This window comes from Sorex fumeus, unplaced genomic scaffold (assembly GCF_029834395.1).
Source record: "Sorex fumeus unplaced genomic scaffold, SorFum_2.1 ptg000013l, whole genome shotgun sequence".
Taxonomy (NCBI): Eukaryota; Metazoa; Chordata; class Mammalia; order Eulipotyphla; family Soricidae; genus Sorex; species Sorex fumeus.
Genome location: NW_026606070.1, coordinates 12,734,705 through 12,759,836, shown reverse-complemented (window position 1 = coordinate 12,759,836; position 25,132 = coordinate 12,734,705). Strand labels below are relative to the sequence as shown.

At 42.1% G+C, this 25,132-nt stretch overlaps 1 protein-coding gene across 1 annotated transcript in view; it reads right to left on the bottom strand.

Moving 5' to 3' along the window:
• Nucleotides 1-273: 273 nt before the first annotated feature.
• Nucleotides 274-25,132, bottom strand: part of CDKL2 (cyclin dependent kinase like 2) — a 37,578-nt gene continuing 12,719 nt past the window's right edge. The window contains exons 6-12 of the mRNA XM_056111389.1: nt 19,543-19,631; nt 15,491-15,620; nt 13,405-13,703; nt 10,538-10,631; nt 5,009-5,132; nt 4,705-4,811; nt 274-362 (exon numbers count right to left, since the gene is read on the bottom strand). Of these exons, the coding sequence (XP_055967364.1) occupies nt 297-362; nt 4,705-4,811; nt 5,009-5,132; nt 10,538-10,631; nt 13,405-13,703; nt 15,491-15,620; nt 19,543-19,631 (909 nt within the window). The 3' untranslated portion in view covers nt 274-296. The remainder of the gene's footprint in view (nt 363-4,704; nt 4,812-5,008; nt 5,133-10,537; nt 10,632-13,404; nt 13,704-15,490; nt 15,621-19,542; nt 19,632-25,132) is intronic.

Below are 25,132 nucleotides of genomic sequence, written 5' to 3'. Positions count from 1 at the left end.
TTTGATCCCAGCATACATACGGTCCCCTAAGCACCCCAAGGAGTAATTCCTGAGTAGAAAATCAGAAGTAAGCCCTGAGCATCATGGGTATGGCACCAAAACCTAAAAATAAGATCAAAAAATAAAATAAAGTGGCACTACTTGAGTCCCTCAGGAGTTCTCATGGAACCCGCTGACTGGAGAATGTTTGGACTACAGAATTTGGTCTTTATCAGGCTAGACAGTATTTGGCTGTAAAGATTCACAGCTTTAAGTATGACAAATCCTACCTACCTGGTTTAGAACCAAACTGATATTCAGTGTTGGTGTTCCATCCGAGGTAAATCAGCCTCTGGATTATCTGAGAGAGGAGATCTTGATACCTAGAAAGTAATGATTAAACATTTTAGAGTTAAAAGTTCCACTCCTTTAAGGTTCCAATATTCTGGTTGTTCAATTATCAGACGTTCCAAACAAAGCTCAAGAAGCTTGCAGAAAATAATGCAGTAAGTTATATTTCAACCTCTTTGTTTATTCACAAGGTAAGAGATGCTTCCCATGTACCAGAACAGTGTGAAACCCTTATAACTAATCTCTCCTACTTATTATCAAACAAATGAAAGCCTTCTGAGAAAGAAAGAACTACATGTGAAGGAAAGAAGTCACAACATAGAGCTGTGACTTCAACATAGTGGTAGTTTCTAATTTTGTTTTTATACTTCTATGACTTTGCTCAAAGACCAGAACCTAGTCTTAGAATAGTAAAGAAGAGTAGGAAGCTAAAAGTCTGAAGGTAAAAAAAATCCCATCTTTATCGCTAGGAAAAAAAAAAGAGACTGGTCAATCCAAAAAGTACACAAGGAATGTTGTGTACTAGAGATCTAGAAAAGCGAATCCTCTAATGCAGTGTGTATCGTTTAGTTATTAAAGCCAGGGCCTCTGCGAGGTAAGTGCTCGACTGCTGAGCTATATCCCTCACCCTACCTCTGCGTCCCAGTCCTGCACACAAAGGATAGCTCTAAAACAGTATAACAAAAAACCCAGAAAATTGAACTAAGATCTGAATTATCTGAACGAGTCTCTGACTGACCCCCAAACAATACAAGTGCAGGAAAGATGCTAATTTGAATAAGAAAAAATTTGGAAACTAAGATTTGAACCACCTTGCATAGAAAGTAAGGCAGAACTTTTAGGATAAACAACAGTTGGATGCCTCCTGCTGAAGCAAGCATCTCCTCACCAGTGGGGCCAAGGAGATGCTCAAAAGGCCGCGCACATACTTGGCCTGTGAGAACCTTACATTCAATCCCAGCAATGTAAGCTTGGCCCAGGAGTTGCCTTGAAGTCCCTTCAGGTATGAGCCCAAAATAAAAAAACTAAATGAAGCCCCAAATTAATAAAATTTATAACAACCCTGAGACTACCAATAGAATATTCATGATGATCTGGATAATAGTCTACAATTACAAGACATAAAACAACACAGAGAAGGGGGCAGAGCAATAGTATGGTTGGGTATTGCACAAGGCAGACCCAGGTCCGATCCTCAACATTCTCTATATGGTACCTGAAACCCACTACAGAGACAGGAGTAACTCTTGAGCACCACCCAGTGTGGTACACTCATAACAGAAAGGTAAAGTGTGATGAATTCTCAAAGGAAAAGGCAATCAACCAACATCAATCACAAGACAGCTCAACTGGAATTTTCTATGCATAGTATAAAAGGGCTGGAGCGATAGCACAGCGGGTAGGGCGTTTGCCTTGCACGCGGTGGACCCGGGTTCGATTCCTCTGCCCCTCTCAGAGAGCCCAACAAGCTTCCGAGAGTATTCCTCCGGCACGCTTTGCCAAGCTACCTGTGACGTATTCGATATGCTAAAAACAGTAACAACAAGTCTCACAATGAAGACATTACTGGGCCCGCTGGAGCAAATCGATAAACAATGAGAGGACAGTGCTACAGTGCTACAGTAATAAAAGGCACACTTAAAGCAGACATTATAATTATGCTACATGAAGGAAAACATAGTTGAAATTAACGAAGTGGCAGAAATAAGAATCAGAGAAGCTTTAAAGAAGAATCAAGTGGATACTTTCAGACAAAAAAAAATATATCAGCACTTAAAATTTAAAAAAAAAGATAAGTGTGTAGAGTGAAAATGACAAAGGTCAAAGAATTTGAAGATTGAGCAGTAGAAATTTCATTTTGGGTAAATTTTGGTAGCTTGTCATTTTCAAGGTTCATTTTATCCAAATTTCTAAAAATTTATGTTCATTGTTTCTTATGATCCTTCTAATACTTGGTGGGGTCTGTAGCAATACCTTTGAGTTGTTTTTTTTTTTGTTTTTGTTTTTTTTTTCTTTCTGGGTCACAGCCAGAGATGCTCAGGGGTCATTCTCATTCCTTGCTCTGTACTCAGGAATCACTCCTGGCAGTGCTTGGGGGACCAGATGGGATGCCGGGGATTGAACCCAGGTTGGCTGCGTGCAAAGCAAACGCCCTACCCGCTGCGTTATCACTCCGGCCCCTGAGTTTTATTTCTGATATGGATAACTTGCCTCTTCTCTTTTCCCCCTTTTCAGTCTTGTTAGAGGTTTATCCGTTTTACTCATCTAAAAACCTTTCAGAGTCATTAATTTTTCTACGTTGTTTTTATGGTTTCAATCGGTTGGTTTTGGCTCTTAAATTTCTTTTTTAGAGCAGGAGGAATGAATAGTACAGTGGGTAAACCACTTGCATTGCATGTGGCAGATCCGAGTTCAATCCCTGGCACCACATATGTCTCCCCAAACCTCACCAGGAGCAACTCCTGAGTACAGAACCAAGAGCCAACCCTGAGCATCTCTGGGTGTGCCCCAACCCACAACCCTGATTTCTTATTTACCTTTTTCTCCTTGGAGTCTACTGTGATCTTCCTTTTCTATATTCTTGAAGTTAAAACTTTGGCTACTGACTTGAGAATTTGGTGGGCTAAAAAAGAATTCAAAGGGGGCGAGAGCGATAGCATAGCATGTAGGACGTTTGCCTGGCATGAAGCCTACCTAGGTCTGGACTCCAGCACCCACAAGGCCCTTGAACCTGCCAGGAGTAATCCTGGGGCACAGAGCCAGGAGTAATTCCTGAGCACCGAGTGTGACTCAAAAATTTAAAACATTTCAAAGCACTTTGTCTTCCTCTGCTAAACCAAGTCCCTACAAACTCAAATTATTCTCTGGAAGCATTTTTATAATGAAAAAGAGAGAACGGTGGCAAGGGAGAGCGGTCAAAGGGCGGGAGTGCATGCTTCATACCACATCGGGCCCCCAACCACAATAAAAGAGAAAACAAATGATGTAGACGCATCGTTCCCCTCTTTGAAAGATTAAAGTGCAAGTGAATGCAATGATACAATAAACGATCCCCAGACCTAGAGGGATATGAAAGTATAGTGAGGCAAACACAAACACAGTCTTTAGTCATTTCAGAGCGGTAACCTTCATGGGCAGCAAGGCAGTGCAGCGGTCTAGACTGGCACACGTGGGCACACGCCAGGCCACTTCCGACTTCCGGCACATGCTTCCACAAGCATCACCGGGTGTGATCCTGGGGGCCCAGCACAGTTTCGTGTCCTTGGGTCCTTGCGTTGAGCCACCAAGAATCCCGGGGGGGGGGGCTCCTGGGCATCCTGAACACCACTTGGGAGCCCCCCCCTAATAAATAATTAAATATCGATTGTTTGGGGCTGGAGCAACAGTACAGTGGGTGGAGTATTTGCCTTGCATGCGGTCAACCTGGGTTCAATGCCCAGCATCCCCGGAGCACCGCCAGGAGTAAATCCTGAGTGCAGAGCCAGGAATAACCCCTGTGCATCACTGGCTATGACCCAAAATGCAAAAAAAAAAAAAAAAAAAGGAATAACTTTATAAAATAGAAGCCAAAACATTAACACTACTACAACAATGTTATCACAATAACTATAAAATTAACTTTTATAAGCTGAAGTATGATGTAGTTATGGTACTAAGTATAAAGAACAATACAACAAAATTTCAATAGCAAAAAAATTTTTTTTATTTTTAATTTTTTGGTTGTTTTTGGGCCATATGTGGCTGTGCTCAGGACTTACTCCCAGATTTGTGCTCAGGGATCATTCCCAGTGGTGTCTAAATAACCAAAATGACTGGAGATCGAGCCTGGATCAGCTGCATGCAAAGCAAGTGTCTTACCTCTGTACTATTGCTTCAGCTTCAAACTTTTTGCAGGGGAGGGGCTGGAGTGGTAGCACAGCAGGTAGGGCGATTGCCTTGCACGTGGCTGACCAGGTTCGATTCCCAGCATCCCAAATGGTCCCCTGAGCACTGCCAGGAGTGATTCCTGAGTGCAAAGCCAGGAGTAACCCCTGAGCACCAGGTGTGACCCAAAAAGCAAAAAAAAAAACAACAAAAACTTTTTGCAGGGGAGAGAGAGAGAGTCACACCCAGCAGTGCTCAAGACCAACCCCTGGCTCTGTGCCCAGGGATCACTCTTGGTGGGGCTCAGGGGACCATATGTGGTGACTGAACCCAGGTCAGCTGCATGCCAGGCAAGGGTTTTACCTGTTGTACTATCTCTCTAGCCTCACAAGCAAAAATTTTTAGATGCCATCAGTAAACCTATCTAGTCAAGAGCAAAATCACTCTAAATACTTTACACGGGGGATAAGAGACCCCAATCCTATCCAACTCACAAAGAGTATTGTGTACCTGATATAATGCAATACTTGATGCATGAAGTTCAAGAGTGGCCAGAGAGGGAATTCGAGATTCTGAAAGATTTCTGTTCTCTTTCCTTATTAACCTGGACTGTCGAGCTAAAAAAACATAGCAATAAAAAAATTAGACTTTTTTTTATTTCTAATACTCTGTATCTGTTTTTCAGTAAGTACTTACTGTACATAATAAGTCTGTTATTTCTTAAATATTATGAAGTTTTATATTAAATGTTCTATTAAACATACATTTTAAGTAATATTAAAAAAAGCTGAGAAATTTAAATGCTATAAAATACCTAAACCTTCCAAAGCTCTTAGTTCAGGAAGATGATTATAGTTTAGTTCAGGCAAACGGACATCTGTCTTTGAGTATTCTCTTCTTTTCTTATTTGCTTGAAGAACATTCTTTTCACTGGTGACCTAATATTATCAAAATGGTTAGCACAAATGAATTAACTTCCTAGTGAGCAAAGCTTTTTCTCTTTTGTAACTATGTTCAGCTCCTAAAATTATGGAACTGAAGGACTAGGATAATACAAAATCTTAAGAGTAGTAAATAACACAGAAAAAATAATTCATTTAAATTTTTCAAATTACTTTGCATTTAATAAAAATTTCTAACAAGCGAGTTATTTGACTGCTATGAGCTTTTTCCTTCTCTGCTGATAATGATTAAAAATAGTAAAGTGAATAATAGCAGTAGTTCTTCAGTCCTGCATCTTTCTGAATTTGACCTTTTCCCAATCTACTTGAAGCTCACAGAGTCAAGATTCTTTGCCGCATTTTCAAAATAAATTTACTTTGCTAAAAGAGAGAAATCACACATATACAATTAAATTACATGTATTCATAGACATTTAAACTTGTGTCATGAAGTACACACAAGTTTAATGGCAACATGAGGTCAGAAAGACTCCTGGACTCCTCGAGTTTCATATTCTGTGAATTGTGCCACTGTGTCCCCAGAGTCTTTGGGAGTCCTATAGTGAGCTCTGGAGTTTCTCAAAAAAGAGCAATGGGCGGCAGATCTGAGTGGTGGGGTAAAATCTCAAATAATAATGGTGGGTCTGGGATCGAAATATTGAATGTAATCAAAGTAGAGAGAGAGTAATGTGGAAATCATCGGCCCCACAGGTAGGGGAAGGGTGTGGGATGGGGGTATACTGGGGTTTTTGATGGCGGAAAATGGGCACTGGTGAAGGGACAGGTGTTTCATCATTGTTTGACTGAGACTTAAACCCGAAAGCTTTGTAACTGCTCTCACAGTGATTCAATAAATAAATTTATAAAAAAAAAGAAAGAAAAATAAGGTGGCATTCATGCCCAATTCAATCAGCCTAATCAATGGCTGAATAAATAGCAATACTCCTACATTTAAAAAAAAAAGAGCAATGGCTTTCTCTCTTAAATAGAATCAGTGTGAAATTAGAAAATAAAATAGCTACATGTATTAAATTTACATATTCAAAGTGTGACAAAATATGCAAGAGATGTTTATAGTAACATATTTATTCATTATTCTCAGAATTAGGGCATGGGAGAGGGTACTTATCTTCAACCCAGTAGTTGAAGAGAGTTTAGGCTTCAGTCTGCCTCCATCAATTTTCATTAAGGAAAACTTGTATAGAATATATAAATCTTCCCCCCACTGACATTTATCTCCTTTCTGATTGCCTCTTCCAAAGGAGAATAAGCAGAGGAAAGATCTGAAAGTATCAGCCAGCAAAGATTTTCTGCAATGCCTGAATGGAACACTAATTTCAATTTCAGAAAAGTGCTATTGAGTCAGCTAGTTTGAAAAGCCTTTCTAATCAAAACAACCTTCCAAGCAGACCGGGAACGTGAACTAGAACTATCCACAAAGGAATCAGTAGGGGATACAAAAAAAAAAAAAAAAAGAAAAGTGCTATGAATATAGAAAACTTAGGATGGGGATAATAAAAAGACAAACAAATGTAATATCTAAATTATGAGACATTAAAGAAAAAGAATAAAATTTTCAAATGGCAATACTCCCCAAAGCATTATGCAGATTTAATGTGGTCCCTATAAGGATACCCATGACATTCTTCAAAGAAATAGACAAAAAACTCCTGAAATTCATATGGAACAATAAAGCCCCATGAATAGCTAAAGCAATCCTTGGGAAAAAGAAGATGGGTGGCATCACCTTCTCCAACTTCAAACAGTACAAAGCAGTAGTAATTAATATAGTATGGTATTGGAATAGAAATAGATCACAGACCAATGGAACAGGGTTGAATATTCCACAGGCTCTCAAATATATGATCACTTAATCTTTGATAAAGGAGCAACAAAAGTGAAGTGGAGCAAGGAAAGCCTCTTCAACAAATGGCGCTGGGAAAATTGGATAGCAACTTGCAAAAAATTGAACTCAGACCTCTGTCTAATGCCAGGCACAAAAGTCAGGTCAAAGTGTATTAAAGAACTTAATATCAGACCTGAATCCATAAGGTACATAGAGGAAAATAAAGGCAGAACCCTCCATGACACTGAAACTAAAGGCACCTTTAAGGATGAAACACTTCTGACCAAGCAAGTGGAGACAAACATAGACAAAGGGGACTACTTTAAACTAAGAAGCTTCTGCACCACAAAAGAAACAGTGACCAAAATACTAAAAGAGCCCACTGAATGGGAAAAATTATTTACCCAATACGCATCAGATGGGCTGGAGCAATAGCATAGCGGGTAGGGCATTTGCCTTGCACAAGGCCGACCTGGGTTTGATTCCTCCACCCGTCTCACAGAGCCCGGCAAGCTACAGAGAGTATTCCACCCACATGACAAAGCCTGGAAAACTACCCGTGATGTATTTGATATGCCAAATACAGTAACAACAAGTCTCACAATGGACATGTTACTGGGCCTGCTCGAGCAAATCAATGAACACCAGGAGGACAGTGCCGCAGTGCTACCCATCAGATACCCTTATCTGATATCCAGGATATATAAGACATTAGTAGAAGTGTACAAGAAGAAATCTCCAACCCCACCAAAAAATGGGGAGTAATAATGAACAGAAACTTCCTCAAAAAAGAAATAAAAATGAACAAAAGGCATATGAAAAAATGCTCTACATGGCTAATCATCAGGGAGATGCTAATCAAAACAACAGTGAGATATCATCTTACACCACAGAGACTGGCACACATCAAAAAGAGCAAAACAACCACTGCTGGTGCGAATGTGCAGAGAATGGAACTCTCTTTCATTGTTGGTGGGAATGCCAACTGGATCAGCTCTTGTGAAAAACAATATGGGCATTTCCTCAAAAAACTAGAAATGAGCTTCCATATGACCCTGCAATACTATTTTGGAAATATGTCCCAGAGGCGCAAAAAAGCACAGCAGAAACAACATCTGCACCTGTATGTTGATTGCAGCACTATTCACAATAGCCAGAATCGGAAAACAAACCTAGTGCCCGAGAACAGATGACTGGTTGAAGAAACTATGATAGGAGCGATAGTACATCTACACAATGGAATACTATTCAGCTGTTAGAAAAGATGAAGTCATAAAATTTGCTTATAAGTGAATGGACATGGAGAATGTCATGCAAAGTGAAATGAGGCAGAAGGAGAGGGACAGACATTGAATGACAGCACTTACTTGTGGAACATAAAATAACATAATATGAGACTAACACCCAAGGACAGTAGAGACAAAGGCCAGGAAGATTCCTCCACAGTTGGAAGCCTGGCTCGTGATCTGGGGGAGAAGGCAGCTGGGATAGAGAAGGGATCATTAAGCCAATGATGGCTGGAGGGATTGCTCGGGATGGAAGATGTGTGCTGAAAGTAGATAAATGACCAAACATGATGGCCTCTCAGTATCTGTATTGCAAACCATAATGCCCAAAAGTAGTGAGAGTATAAGAAAGAAATTGTCTGCCATAGAGGCAGGGGGTGGATGGGGGTGGTGGGAGGGATACTGGGACATTGGTGGTGGGAAATGTGCACTGGTGGAGGGATGGGTGTTCGATCATTGTATGACTGAAGTTCAATCATGAAAGCTTTGTAACTGTATCTCACAGTGATTCATTAAAACAATAAAAAATAAATAAATAAATATAGTGGGGGAAAGTGCAAAAAAAACAAAAATAAAAATTTCAGCCTTATGGATGTTGAGAGATAGAGAGAGAGAGAGAGAGAGAGAGAGAGAGAGAGAGAAGAGAGAGAATTTGTGAGAAAAATACACCTTTGATTATGTGTCTATATCTTCATTTCTTGAGCAAAACAATTCATCTACCACATTTCTTAAACACTGCCAATATACTAAGGCAGTGTTTTTTGTGTGGTCTAGAGCAGACAGGAAGCAAACCAAGCACAAATCTTTGCCCTAGATATTTACATTCCAGGGAGGGAGGACAGACAATATAGAGAATTCCAGACATATGTAATGGGGACAAAAATTTAAAGAGCGAGTATAGGGGGACTGGAGTGATAGCACAGTGTGTAGGGCATTTGCCTTGCACGCGGCCGACCTGGGTTCAATTCCCAGCATCCCATATGGTCCCCTGAGCACCGCCAGGAGTAATTCCTGAGTTCAGAGCCAGGAGTAACCCCTGTGCATTGCCGGATGTGACCTAAAAAGCCAAAAAAAAAAAAAACCATAAAAGAGCAGGGATAGTGTAATGGGGAAATAAATGGGTGAACGGGAAGATCTCAAAACAAGGAAACAAGGTGACATGTGAGCTGAGGAAAGATCCATGCTCTCTTAGGAAAGAATGTTCTAAAGCACAGGAAAATACGATCACGTTTGGTCTACAGTCTACTCTCATCATGTCTCTTTTGCAAACCACAGCACTCAAAAGGAGAGAGATAACAAAAGGGAATGCCCTGCCACAGAGGTAGGGTGGAATGAGGGGATGGGGGGGTGGCAGGGATACTGGGATCAGGGGTGGTGGAGGATGGGCACTGGTGGAGGAATGGGTATTCGATCACTGTATAACTAAAACCCAAGCACAAAAATTTGTAAGTCTACAACTGTACCTCATGGTGTTTCACTAAAAAAAATTTAAGGGGGGGGGGGGGAAGCACAGGAAAAATTTTCATTTATTTTAAAAAATTTTGGTTTGGGGGCCAACTTGGCAGTGCTCAGGGCTTGCTCCTGCCACTGAGCTCAGGAGTCACTCCTGCTGGGCACTGAGGGACCAAATGGGGTGCTGGGGGTTGAACCCAAGTGGGCCACAGGCACGCCACTGCCCTACCGACTATGCTCTCTCTCTCTCGAACCCCAAGTTTTATTATTACTCTGACATTGTGTTTCACCTTGTTGATACTGTTCTAGTCTGCAAAGAAAGGAAGTCTTACTCATCAACACGTTTTGCACGTAAAAGAACATAGATACTTATTAGAGTATTTTCACCAAAAATCTGTTGTGGGTAAGATAAGAGGATTTATATAATCCTCTCTCTGTCTCTGTTTCTCTCTGTCTCTTTGTCTCTGTCTGTCTGTCTCTCTCTCTCTCTCTCTCTCTCTTTCTCTCTCTCTCTCTCTCTCTCTCTCTCTCACACACACACACACACACACACACACACAAGAAAACTGACCATTAAGCATTGTGATAAGGAAACGTACTGTTACTGAAGAAATTAAAACAAAAGCCACTTAATAGCATCTTACATTTAAGCTTCAAAACTTAGGACTTGTTCAAACTTTAAGAAATTCACACAATTATTAAAACAGTAGGATGATACATATGCACAATTCTCGTTATTCACTATCACTTATTATTAGTAATAAAAGTCTAGAAATCGCTATGGTTTGAGCTTTTATCAAAGAGATCAGATTACTTACTGAGGAGGTCACATTCATATTATAAATGCCTGACGGAGAATGCTTATTTGGTTTAACAAACGGAATACAGTACTTCTTGGTTTTATCATTCATTCTGTAATAACAAGAATAATAAAGAATTTAAAGTCAGAATCAGCAACGATTCTTTTCAAGCACAGAAACCAAACAATAGAGCGCCCAGTGACATTCAATTTAAATCAGAACTTAATAATTACTCTTAAAAAGTGTTCACAGATTTGATGGATAGTCTGTCTTTTACTACTTCATGCCTTCCATGGAGATCCCAGTTCTTTCTTTCAGCAAAATTTCCCAAAAGAGCTTTTCTAGAGCATTAAAGGCTCACAGCTATCCTAGGCATGAAGGCCCTCAAAACTAGTCTTCACTATATAATTAAAGCATCTCTGCTTTCTTATGACTCAGATGAATTTTTCAAAATCAAATGCCAATACTTTTTTAATACACAGTCAAAACTACCTTTGAGGCAGCAACTTTACAAGCATGAAGAGCATCATGTGTAGGGAGTCCCAAAGCATAATCCCAGGAGTGGTATTGCTGGGTCTTATGGAAGCTCCATTTCTAGTTTTTTGAGAAATGCCTATATTGTTTTCCAAAAAGGCTGGATCAGTCGGCATGCCACCAACAATGAATTCTCACCAACAAAGGGACTCTCTTCCCTTTCTCCCCTCAGCTGAGTCAGCACTAGCTGTTCTTGTTCTTTTTAATGTGTACCAGTCTCTGTGGTGTGAGATGATATCTCATTGTTATTCTGATTTGCATCTCCCTGATGATTAGTGATGTAGAGCAATTTTTGTTGTTGTTTTTGAGTTACACCTGGCGATGCACAGGGGCTACTCCTGGCTCTGCACTGAGGAGTTACTCCTAGCGGTACTCAGGGGACCATATGGGATACTGGGAATCGAACCCGGGTCGGCCACGTGCAAGGCAAATGCCCTACGCGCTGTGCTATCTCTCCAGCCCCAAGAGCAATTTTTTATGTGCCTTTTGGGCATTTGTGTTTCTTCTTCAAGGACGTTTCTTATGATTTCTTCTCCCCATTTTTTGATGGGCTTGGATTTTTTTTCTTGTAAAGGTCTACCACTGCCTTATATATCTTTGATATATTAACCCCTTATCAAATGGGTATTGGGTAAATAATTTTTCCCATTTTGTGGGCTGTCTTTGTATCTTGGTCATGGTTTCTTTTGAGGTACAGAAGCTTCTTAGTCTGATGTAATTCCATTTGTTTATCTTTGTTTCCACTTGCTTGGTCAGTGGTTTTCATCTTTGAAGATACTTTCAGCTTCAATATCATGGAGAGTTCTGCAGAAAAAAAAAATCTGCACTTCTATGTTCATTGCAGCACTTTTTACAATAGCCAGAATCTGGAAACAACCTGAGGGCCCGAGAACAGCTGCCTAGGGAAAGAAACCATGGTACATCTACAAATGGAATACTAAGCAGCCACCAGGAAAAATGAAGTCATGAAATTCACTTATAAATGGATGGACATGGAGAATATCATTGTTGAGTTAAATGAGTCAGAGGGAGGACAGACATTGAATGATTGAACTCAACTGTGGGAAGTAAAAAAAAGAAAACCCCACATAGTATGAGATTAATACCCAAGGATAGTAGAATCAAGGGCCAGGAGGATTGTTCCACAGTTGGAAACCAGCCTCAAGTGCTGGGGAGAGAAGGCAGTTGGGATAGAGAAGGGATCACTATGACAATGACAGTTGGAAATGGTCACTCGGTATAAGACTGTGTGCAGTAAGTAGGTAGAGAAACAAAATATGATAAACTCTCAGTATCTATTTTGCAAACCATAATACCCAAAAGGATGAGAGAGAGAGAGAGAGAGAGGTGGGAGGGGGGGGAGAGAGAGAGAGGTGGGAGGGGGAGAGAGAGAGAGAGAGAGAGAGAGAGACAGAGACAGAGACAGAGACAGAAAAAGAGAGAGAGAGAGATATGGAAACAGAGAAAGAGACCGAGACAGAGAGAAGAAAGTGCCTGTCATAGATACAGCTAGGGGCAGGAGTTACCAAGAGATAAACGGGGGACACTGGTGGTGGGAAATGTACACAGGTGTTACCACCCAGTCATAAACAACTTTGTAACTGTGTATCTCATGGTGATTCAATTTTTTTAAAAATTAAAAAAAAAAAAGAATGAAGAGCACCTATAAGTCTAATAGCAATGCATGTGACTGAATTGACCACTCTCATTTGCAATACGTACTTAACATTTTTTTTTTGCTGGTTTATAGCATTTTACATTTTATTGTATCTATATTATTAGCTGGGCTGGAGCGATAGCACAGCGGTAGGGCGTTTGCCTTGCATGCGGCCCGCCTGACTAAGCTGGTTTCGATTCCCCACCCCTCTCGGAGAGCCCGGCAAGCTACTGAAAGTATCTCGCCCACATGGCAGAGCCTGGCAAGCTACCGGTGATGTATTTGATATGCCAAACACAGTAACAACAAAGTCTCCAATGGATATGTTACTAGGCCCGCTCAAGCAAATTGATGAACAACGGGAGGACTGTGACCGTGACCGTGATATTATTAGCTATATTTTTGTGAGGCAATTGATTCCCGCTTAACTCTCTCTCTCCTTTAATTATATTCATTATTTTCACAAAAGATGCACCATTATTATTTGGAATTTCCCCCCAACAATCAGACCTGCTGAAAAGGCATCATGAAATAATTTGTTTTCTATTGCTGGTGATAAAGAGCATATGATGTCGCGCGGCCGTGTACTTTTGGATTTCTGATATTTTACTAATTAAGTCTGGAGGGATTTCTGCCAAAAGCTGCATAGTTCTGAGGTACTTAACATTTTTGATCTTATTTTCCTAACACATACCTGTAAGTTTGAACTCCCGAAACAGTCCCTAGCACAGAGTTAAAAGCAGGAGCCACTGCAGAAAGGTTGTGTGTCAGGAGCGGAATTGCCATGCTGGCATTTCTTGTGTTATCCACCGGGCCACAGCTGCCAGCTTTGAGGTTTGTTGAAGGTGCTGCTTTCATGTGGCCTGTCCAATTGTCCTGAAGACAGGCAGCATTGGGGATGCGACGGACCTTTTCAGCTTTCTCTCCATCAATATTAGGTCCTCTTAGTTTAAATACTTTGGACTCCTTAACTTTGGGATCAGCATTGGTATCCTGATCAACGATAAAGATATCAATAGCATTAGTGATCAGAGAGAATGAAAGACCACCTCTTTCTGTACTTTGTCAGCGACTGCAGAATTTTATGGATTTGACCTTTTTGTGCCTTTGTTTTCTTTTTCTCTTCTTTGTTTTTGCTTTCATTTTTAGGTCAGGTCCAACGGTGCTCAGGGTTTATTCCTAATTCAGTGCTTAGGTATTGCTACTGGTGATATTCAGGACACTACATGCAGTGCCAGGAATCAAACAAGGGCCCACTGCATGCAAGATAAGTGCTTTAACCCCGGTACTATCTCTCTGACTCCAGTGTTCCTGTTTACTTAATTATATCTGCGGAACTAAAACTGAATTCTTGTTCAGACATTTATTTTTAATTAAAAGTCATTTATAGCAGCTCTTTGTATAGGTAGATCTTATATAGATCTGATATTTAGATAAGATGTTAATGCCATATCCATATACAATTTATATCTATATGAAAACATGAAAAAGGGATCAAACATGGCCCCCTTTTTTCCCTTAGAGATTTAGAATCAGAGAAAACAAAATTGAGAGTTCTTTCTTCTTTGGGTTCACTTGAGAAAATGGGAAAATGGAAGATGTGAATTACTTTATTAACAACAGATCCTGAATATTGTACCAGGGAAAGTAAACTTAAAATAAATCAAATATGCAACTCTCTAAATCAAAATATGCAACATTGTGACTTTAAAATGTTCAACTTTATAATAAAATTCTAAAAAATCATATTTTTCTCTCCAATCATTTAAGGAAAGAAATGGTGGTGGTGGTGGTGGTGTGTGTGTCTGTGTGTGTGTGTGTGTGTGTGTGTGTGTGTTCATCCATGTGTTTATATGTCTGCACACATGGTGCAAGTAACCTTAGAGAAGCATAGTTTCCTGAAAAATTCCATTGCTCAGGGCCGGAGTGATAGCACAGCGGGTAGGGCATTTGCCTTGCACGTGGCCAACCCGGGTTCGTCCCCGGCATCCCATATGGTCCCCTAAGCACCACCAGGAGTAATTCCTGAGTGCAGAGCCAGGAGTGACCTCTGAGCATTGCTGGGTGTGACCCAAAAAGGCAAAAAAAAAAATTCCATTGTTCATTCTGGTGCACAGTCTGGAACATAGCAAGCACTTAATATAGGATATGCAAATACTTTTTAACTGTAACTACCATTAGAGAAAATACTGCTAGTAAACAACTTGGAAAGTGTACATTGTTTACTAATTTCAAATTTTCCCCCAAAATGTTTATTTTTCTTCAACATATAGATATTTTAATATTAGGCACTGCAATTTACAGTGTGATTCATGAGAGTTTCATGCATGAGAGTTTCATGCATACAATGTTCTATTTCCACACCCTCCGTCAGCATCCACGTCCTTTCACCACTGTCTCTGTTTCAGTGTATTCCTCTCTCTCCACCTCCTTTATGCCCCCCCCCGCCGCATGTCCCATTGTGGCAAGCTCAGTTCTGAAGGTCAGTTCTTTGGTTCTGTTGCCTTTGCCACTTGTTATTCCCTCACTAAATTTCTTTAGATCCCACATATGAGAGAGCTCATTCTAGAACTGTCCTTTTTCAGGTATCTCCCTTGTCTTATAATGTGGCTGACCCTGGTTCAATCCCCGGCAGCACATATGGTCCTTAGAGCATCACCAGTAGCGGCCCTTGGGCACTACCAGATTTGCCTCACCCCCCCATAAAAATCCCCCAATAAAATAAAAAGAATAGATATTACTAAATTTAATTTTTAAGACATTAAAATATGGAAATTTACCTGTACAATGAATGTTTTTTTCTCTTCGCCAAAGGAATCATCTTTTTCCTTCTTTCTGTTTTGAATTTTTTTAGATAAAGTAGTACTGCTGGCATCCTTCTGTACTTTTAATTGTAGTTCCCTGGAAAATCTACATTAAAAAATTGCTTGTCAATAAAATAGAATTGTAGGAAATATGAAGTTTAAAATAGTCTTCGAGGTATGCATTTTTTAAAAAGCAAAGTATTAAACTAGATTCATTTAAAATAGCACAGCGGTAGGGCGATTGCCTTGCACGCAGCCAACATGGCCAACCCGAGTTCGATTCCTCCGCCCCTCTCGGAGAGCCCGGCAAGCTACCAAGAGTATCTCGCCCGCACGGCAGAGCCTGGCAAGCTACCCATGACGTGTTCTATATGCCAAACACAGTAACAACAAAGTCTCCAATGGAGACGTTACTGGGCCCGCTCGAGCAAATCGATGAACAACGGGAGGACCGTGACCGTGACTGAGAAAATTCTGGTTCCAGAAGAACAATACTTGAAAGTTAGTCTACCAATCCCCAGGAATTCATGAGAGATTTTCAGGAGATTCACCAAGTCAGAGCTCTGTGAAAGAACCTGACTTAAAGAGATGTCTGTTGCAAGGAGAAAATATTTGCACAACATACACCTGACAAAGGGCTAATAGCTAACATTATAAAGCACTCACAAAGCTCAACAACCACAAAATCAGACAAACACAAAACAAAGACCTTTTGGAAAAAAAAAGGGGAGGGGGGAGGAGATGGAACAGTAGCCATAGTACAGCGGGGAGGGCTTTTACCTTATATGTGGCAGACCCGGGTTCGGTCCCCGGCATCCCATATGGTCCCCCGAGCACCGTCAGGAGAGATTCCTGAGTGCAGAGCCAGGAGTAACCCCTGAGCATCACAGAGTGTGATCCAAAAATGAAAAAAAAAAACGGGGGGGTTGAGGGAGAAGGTGAGGGGCAAGGAGACAGCTCAAGGACTAGAGTTCATGCCTGACATGTAGAGCCCAGGGTTGGGCAACAGGGAGTAACCCCTGTGTATTGAGCCAGAAATAGCTCTAAACACTTCCAGGTCAAACCAAAAAATAAGTAAGTCACTAAATGGGGCATAGAGCTGCATAGATGCTTCTCTATGGGGGCAGGCAGATGGACAACAAGAACATGAAACAATGCTCATCGTGATGACCAGGGACATGCAAATCAAAAGGACAAGGATCCACCGCTTCACACCAGTGAAAAGGATTTGTATCTAAAAAAAAGCCTAAAACTGCAAGTGCCGATAGGGAAGCAGTGAAAAGCGGTGAAATATAAACTGGTTCAGGGGTCCTGGGAAACAGCATGGCAACTCTCCACAGATTAAAAGTAGAACTGCCAAATACCAGGTGACCTCACTCATATGTAGTATATAATAAAGTGAAAGTAGGGACTAAACAATGTCTAATGAAAACAAACCCTAAGACACTGACCACCGAATTGGGGTTAACAAGGGAATAAGGGAAGTGGTGGGAAGGGCCTAATGAATTATAGACAAGGAGTACTGGTACTTTAGTATCAAAAGTAATCTGGTAACAATGTACCCCTAAAATGAGTAACATATACTCTTCTAAACCAGCATTGCTTCAATTTAAACAACAACAACAACAACTTAATAAAGAACAATGTCCCTCTTGAAGTAGCAAAAACGTATTTATTTTATGAGATCAAAACTCTGAAATGAATTTTTTCCCAGTGTGACCAATTGGAACTATGAAGCACCTCTGCTACCCAACAAAGTGCAAAGGTTATATGAACTAAAGATTTGGGTGGGCCAGATAGTACAATGGGTAGGGCATGTCTTATACAGGGCCAACCTAGGTTCAATCCTTGGCACCATACATGGTCCCTGAGCCCACCAGGAGTGATCCCTGAGCACCACTGGGTTGCAAAACAAACCTGCCTCCCCCCCCAAAAAAAAGGACGTAGGAAACATAGGAAACAGTCATACTCTAAGTTAAATCTTTAATATTAATCTGAAGCAGGGGGAAGGGGAGAGGAGGGAAGTAGGTATTATTTTCATGGATAATCTTTTTTACCTGAAAGAGTTTCAAATAGTTATGACTATTTATTATTTTTTAAAATTATTTCAAATTTCTTTTATTTATTTATTTATCTATTTTTTACTTTTTTGGGTCACACCCGGTGATGCTCAGGGGTTACTCCTGGCTCTGCACTCAGGAATCACCCCTGGCGGTGCCCAGGGGACCATATGGGATGTTGGGAATCAAACCCGGGTTGGCTGTGTGCAAGGCTAACGCCCTTCCCGCGGTGATATCACTCCAGCCCCAGCTATGACTATTTAGACTTGGGTGTTCGGAAGGCATGATATTTCATCTTCTTTTTTAATGTTTTAAGTTTTTGGCCCAGCAGTGTTCAGAGGCTACTCCAGGCGCTGTGCTTGTGTGCCATTTGCTACAAGTGCTCAGGGCACCATGCAGTGCCAGAGATTGAACCTGAGCCTTCCACATGCAAAGCCTGTGCTTCCTGGCCCCTGGCAGGCATTTTCTTGAAAAAAAAAAAAATTAACAAGGAACGCAACCGATAATAACATTTTTATGCAAAAATTAGAATCCTGCTAAACTTATATTATATACTACTATGAGTTTGTTATTCCTGATACTGAAACTTTCTGATGAAAGAGATTAGCTCTTTAACATCGTATGATACATAGTTTTTAAATCTATGTAACATATACAGATTTCCAAATCACTGTCACTGTCACTGTCTTCCCGTTGTTCATCGATTTGCTCGAGTGGCCCCAGTAACATTGTGAGACTTGTTGTTACTGTGTTTGGCATATCGATAACATCACGGGTAGCTTGCCAGGCTTTGCTGTGCAGGTGAGATACTCTCAGTAGCTTGCCGGGCTCTTCAAGAGGGGCGGAGGAATCGAACTCGGGTCAACAGCGTGTGAGGCAAACGCCCTACCTGCTGTGCTATTGCTCCAGCCCAGATTTCCAAATATACCAATAATTTTCAAACAACTATTGCATTGTTACAAAAGTCTGCATGGGTTAAAAAAATCTGTTCAAAGTGAAATAGAAGACAGGTAAAATTAAATTTAGTAGGGCATTGCCTTCAGATTCTACAATGCAATTAGCCTTTAAGAAACAATCACTATCAAGTGTTGGAGTATCAAAGATTTTGGAACAGACTGAAAGATGAACACCTATAATTAGTTAAAAAGAATCATTAAAATATTCTTCCATTTCCCAAACCACAGAGACAGTACAGTGAATAGGATGTTTGTCTTGCATGTGGCCAATCCAGATTCAATCCCTAGCACGCCAATATGGTCCTCTGAGTCCACCAGGAGCCAGGAGCAACACCTGAGCACACAGGGGTTGGCCAAAACAACAAATTCTTCCATTCCCAACTCTTTCTATATTTGAGTGAGTTTCTTCCTGGTCTCCAATGAAAGCAACACACCAAGCAGAAGCATATTGAGAATTCAACTCTCACTAGACTACATATGAAACAGGCTTGCAAATCTATCAAGTCTTGTAATTCGTCTCTAATTTTTTTTTTTGGTAAGTTACATGGACGCCAGCAGGTGGAAGAGCACAAGTAACCAGGTCAGCTGCGTTGGCGACCGCGTCTCTGCCACAGCGCCGTGCAGAAGACAGCCCGCAGCGGGTGCTCAGTGACAGGAGATGACACTTTTGCAACTGCGTCATCATTCGAGATGTCAAGAGGATGGCATCACACACTTATAATAGGAATAAGAGGCCCCAAGAGGCAGCGCTCACTGCCGGAAGGTAAGAAAAGAAAAAGGAAATGCAGGAAATGACTGGATCAGAGGAACTAAGAGCTCTGATTTTAGGGGTGCACGGGGCCATTTCTAGGAACTGCATTATTGCTGGGAGTGAGGAAAGGCAAATTAGTAGACATTTGAGATGCCACAAAAATAAGTAAATAGAGATGACAGTGACATACTGTTTGCTACTCTATGAGGCCTATTTCAAATGGAGAATGGTCTGAACTGGAAGAAAGAATCAGTACTATACCTCTCAGCAAATCCATCCATATGAAAGAAATCATGATGTAAAAGTTCAGCACAGAAGGGCCTTTGGTCTGGATCAATATGCAAGCATTTCTGGAAAACCAAAGAACACACAATTTATAACAACAACAACAAACACCCACATTTAGATCTCTCAAAATTCCCCCTTCTGTCTTCCTTGCAGCCCACCCAGGTTTGACTCCTGGCACCATATCTGAGCCATCAAGCACCACAGGATTGATCTGTGGGCAGAGCCAGGGGGGCACTGAGTACCACAAGGTATGGCTCCAAATCTAAAATGAATAAATACATCTACACAATGAAGTACTATGTAGCTATTAGAAAAGATGAAGTCACGGGGCTGGAGTGATAGCACAGCAGGTAGGGTGTTTGCCTTACATGCAGCTGACCCAGGTTTGATTCCCAGCATCCCATATGGTCCCCTGAGTAATTCCTGAGTGCAAAGCCAGGAGTAACCCCTGAGCATCGCCGGGTGTGACCCAAAAAGCAAAAAAAGAAAAAGAAAAAGAAAAAGAAAGAAAAGATGAAGTCATGAAATGAAATTTACATACAAGTGGTACTACATGGAAAGTATCATGCTAAGCGAAATGAGCCGTCAGAAGGAGAGGGACAGACATAGAAAGATTGCGTTCATCTGGGGAATATAAAGTAAGAAAATAGAAGACTAACACCCAAGAATAGACGAGATAAGTACCAGGAGGTTTACTCCATGGCTTGGAGGCCAGCCACACATGCTGGGGGGACAAGCAGCTCATATAGAAAAAGGAGCACCAAATAAAGGGTGTTGGGAGGATCCTCCCAGGATGGAAGATGCATGCTGAAAGTAGACTGTAGACCGAGCATGATTGCCTCTTGGTGCCTCTTTTGCAAACCTCAGCACCCAAAAGGAGAGAGAACAAAGAGGAATGCCCTGCCACAAAGACAGGGTGGGATGGGGGGGATGGGGGGGTGGGAGGGTACTGGGATCAGTGGTGGTGGAGGATGGGCAGTGGTGGAGGGATGGGTACTTGATCATTGTACATTGAAACCCATGCACAAAAATGTGTAAGACTACAACTCTACCTCAAGGTGTTTCACTAATAAAAAAATAAATAAAATTATCTTTCAAAACAATAAAGCTTTTACTTATTTCAAAAAAATAAAAAATAAAATGAATAAATAAATAAAAGTCCTTTTTTTAGTCAATGAATTTTAATCAACCATAAACAGTAAGTCACGAACTTATACAATGAGCAACAACAGCAACAAAAGGAGAGGGCACCTTTAAGTATCTAGACGAAATTTATATTGACCTCTTATGCAGTGGCCTTGACAAAAAACCATCTTATTCTGACTAAACTCTAGCTCTACCATGAGTCTGTAACAAACACAGGACACAGAGGAACATGAATCACAGAATAACACTGTATAGAAAACCATGAGACAAGTTCTTTAGCAAATAACAGATAAGGTTTACACAAAATGAAAGAGATAATAAGAAGCATATAAGTATCTTAAAAATACATATCCTGATGGGGCTGGAGAGATAGCACAGCGGGTAGGGCATTTGCCTTGCACATGGCTGACCTGGGTTCGATTCCCAGAATCCTATATGGTCCCCTGAGCACCTCCAGGAGTAACCCCTGTGCATCGCCAGGTGTGACCCAAAAAGAAAAAAAAATACATATCTCGAGCCAAAGTGATAGTACAGCGGGTAGGGCATTTGCCTTGCATGCAGCCAACCCAGGTTCAATCCCTGGCATCTCATATGGTCCTCCAAGCACCGACAGGGTAATTCCTGAGTCCAGAGCCAGGAGTAATCCCTGAGCATCTCTGGGTGTGGCCCCAAAAGAAAAAAGAAACCATATCTCAGGACCAGATAGATAGCACAGTGAGTAGCGCAGGGAACTTGTCTTACACACAGCAGACCCGGGTTCAATTCCAAGCACTACATACGGTACCAGCCACAATGAGTGATCCCTGAGCACAGAGCCAGGAGTAAACTCTGAGCACACTGGTGTGACTCAAACACACACACACACACACACACACACACACACACAGAGCTGGACTAGGAGAAGTCTTGAAGGACTGAAGCACAAACTTTGCATTCAGGAGGTCCAAGTTTAATCCCCAGGCCCAGTTAGTCCCCCTGAGTTGCTAAGGACCCCCCAAACACTCTCCAGGAGCAGTTTCAAGCATCACTGGGTATAACCCTGAACAACAATAACAACTTTTTTATAAAGGTACTGTGATTTTCAAAGTTATTCATAATAGAGTTTCAGGCATACAATATTAATGTTCCAACACCAATCCCACCACAAACTTTTCTTTTCTTCTCTTTATTTGACTTTTGGGCCACACCCAATAGTACTCTGCACTTAGAGATCACTCCTGGAGGTGTTTATGGACTATGGGCTTATGAGATGCCAGGGATCAAACCCAGGTTGGCTGTGTGCCAGGCAAGCGACCTATTTATCTCTCAGTCCCCAAACCACCACAGACTTTAAATTTTTATTTTTTGGACCCGCTCCCAATGGCATCAGGGGCCACTAGGGTCCGATCTGCAGTGCTGGTTGGGGGCAGGCAGTGCCAGGGATCCAACTTGGGCCAAGCACATGGAGGCATGTTTCCTACCACTTGAGGACAGTTGTCAGGTCTCACACACGCAGGGCATGTGCTTTATCACCAGGCTGCATTCCTGGCCCCTCTGCCACTCGAACTATCTCTTTCAGCCCCAGACCAAATTCCTTTATTATGTTTTTTGTTCTTTTTAATCACTATGAGATAGACCCTTACTAAGCTGTTCATGATTGGGTTTCAGGCATACAGTGTTCTAACACCCATCCCTTCACCAGTGTACATTTCCCACCACCACTATCCTCAGTTTCCCTCCCACACTTCTTCCACCTCCCCACCACCCTCCCCCGACCACCCACCCCTGCCCCCCTTGCCTGCCAGCTTGCCTCTTATGGCAGTCATTTTTGTTCTCTCTTATCTTTCAGTGATGAATGGGGTGGGGTTGGGCCACACCCAGAAATGCTTTTTTTTTTTTTTTTGCCTTTTGGGTCACACCCAGCGATGCTCAGGGGTCACTCCTGGCTCTGCACTCAGGAATTACTCCTGGCGGTGCTTGGGGGACCATATGGGATGCCGAAGATCGAACCCCGGTCGCCCCCATGCAAGACAAATGCCCTACCCTCTGCGCTATTGCTTAGGAGCTATTCTTGGCTCTGTGATCAGAAGTGCCCCCTGGTGGTGCTCGGGGGAACATGCGCGGTGCCAGCGATTTAAAGGCGGGTCCGCGGGATGCGCAGCAAACGCCTTGGCCCCTAGGCTGCGTTCTTTCCATAGATGATTCAAGGCAGACCTTGCTCTGAATCACCGGGACTGCTAAAGGTAAAGTGTGAATCATTTCATTCTTTTCTCTTTGTTTGAGATTTGTGCCCTTTATTTTATTTATTAATTGAGCCACACCAGGAAGTGCACCAGGCGTTTTTTAGTGCCAAGGATCTGTGCTCCAGCCCTGTGAGCTATCTCCTGGTCCCTGTTCTTTTAATCTGTGTAACTCGTACAGTTGGAGATGTTTATCTCATATTTCTCTTTTTTAAATTAAAAAAAATTTTTTTTTCTTTTCAGGTCATACCTGCCGATGCTCAGGAGTTACTCCTGGCTTTGCACTCAGGAATCACTCCTGGCAGTGCTCAGGTAACCATATGGGATGCTGGGAATCGAACCCGGGTCAGCTGCGTGCAAGGCAAACGGCCTACCCGCTGTGCTATCACTCCAGCCCCATCCCGTATTTCTTTAAATTTTTTTTAACCTTATGAGGCCCCGTGATTTACAATAACGTTAAAAATGGCTTTACGTGTGCATCGTTTCAATACCACACCCACGACCAGAATACCCGCTTCTGTCCACCCAGACTCCAAAGACCCCGCTCTTTCAGGCCCCCACGCTATCACTTCCCCAGACCCCCCGAAAATTCAGTTCTGTTGGACCAACCCCCAGTTCTGTTCCCTTTGGCCCTTTGTTGCTACAATACTGTGTATCTTTAAGTCTCACACTAAAATGAAATTTTGAACTAATAATTCCAAGAGGTTCACTTTTAGAGATGATTTGATCCAGTAAGAATCTCATCATAATATCCTCAATTGAGCATAAGATAAAGATGATAACCATTTTCAAATGAACCTCAGCAAATTCAGGAACTAAACCAAAGTCCCTCTAATCATACACTTAGGTAAAATGCACTTTGTTTTGCATGTGTGAGGCCTGGACTTGATTAGAAAAAAATGTTCTCGTGATTAATTTATTTTTCCCTTCTTTTTTTTTGTACTTCAGTATTTTTTTTATTTTTTATAATTTTGTTTATTGAATCACCGTGAGAGCAGTTACAAAGCTTTCGGGTCTAAGTCTCGGTCATACAATGAAACACCAGTCCTTTCACCAGTGCCCATTCTCCACCACCAAAAACCCCAGTATATCCCCATCCCACACCCTCCCCCTACCTGTGGGGCAGATGATTTCCACATTACTCTCTCTCTACTTTGATCACATTCAATATTTCAACACCAGACCCACCATTATTATTTGAGATTTTACCCCAACACTCAGATCTGCTGAAAAGGCAACAGTAGACAATTTGTGTTCTACTGCTCGTTATGAATAACATATGATGTTGCGTGGCTGCAGTAGGGCCATGTGATTTTGAAATTCTGAAATTTTAACACTTAAATCTGGAGGGATTTCTGCCAAAAGCCACTGGGTTTCGAGATTTGCTCCTGAGTCTCTGGGATTATGGCTGTTGAGCAGCTTGATCAGGAGCCAAAAAGGCCGTTCGTGGACGATGACTTGGGGTCTCGTTGGGACAGGAAGACTAGGACTGGCTCCACTCCCATCCCGTGAGGCCCAACAAGTTTTGTCACTGTGGGCCCAGGCCTGACTGTCCAATGGCCTCTGGAGGATGACAGTCACCGAGCCGCCAAGGGGGAGCAGGTGGAGGGACAACATCCTTTCCTCCCTGGGGTGGCCTGGCAACAGTAACCTACTGCAGAGTCCAGACGCATTTCTGCCAAAAGCCGCTGGGTTTTGAGATTTGTTTCTGAGTCTCTGGGATCATGGCCGTTAAGCAGCTTGATCAGGAGCCAGAGAGGCCATTTGTGGGTGATGACTTGGGGTCTCACTGGGGTCGGAAGGACAGTCCCGGCTCCACCCCCATCCCATGAGGCCCTGCATGTCTCGTCACTGGGGGCCCAAACCTGACTGTTCAGTGGCCTCTGAAGGATGGCAGCCACTGGGCCGCTGGGGTGGACAGGCCAAGGCACGAAACCTATTCTCACCTGGGTTGGCCCAGCACCGGTAACCTACTGCAGGGACTGGATGCATCTCTGCCAAAAGCCGCTGAGTTTCAAGATTTGTTTCTGAGTCTCTGGGATCATGGCCGTTAAGCAGTTCAATCAGGAACCAGAGAGGCCATGCCTCCAATTATATAGCTGAGCAGGAGGTGGTTTGTGGGTGTGTTTCCCACATACAAAACTTTTGGCCGTTTACATTCTTGGTAAACTTTGCCCCAAGTCTTTGGGGTCTGGCCA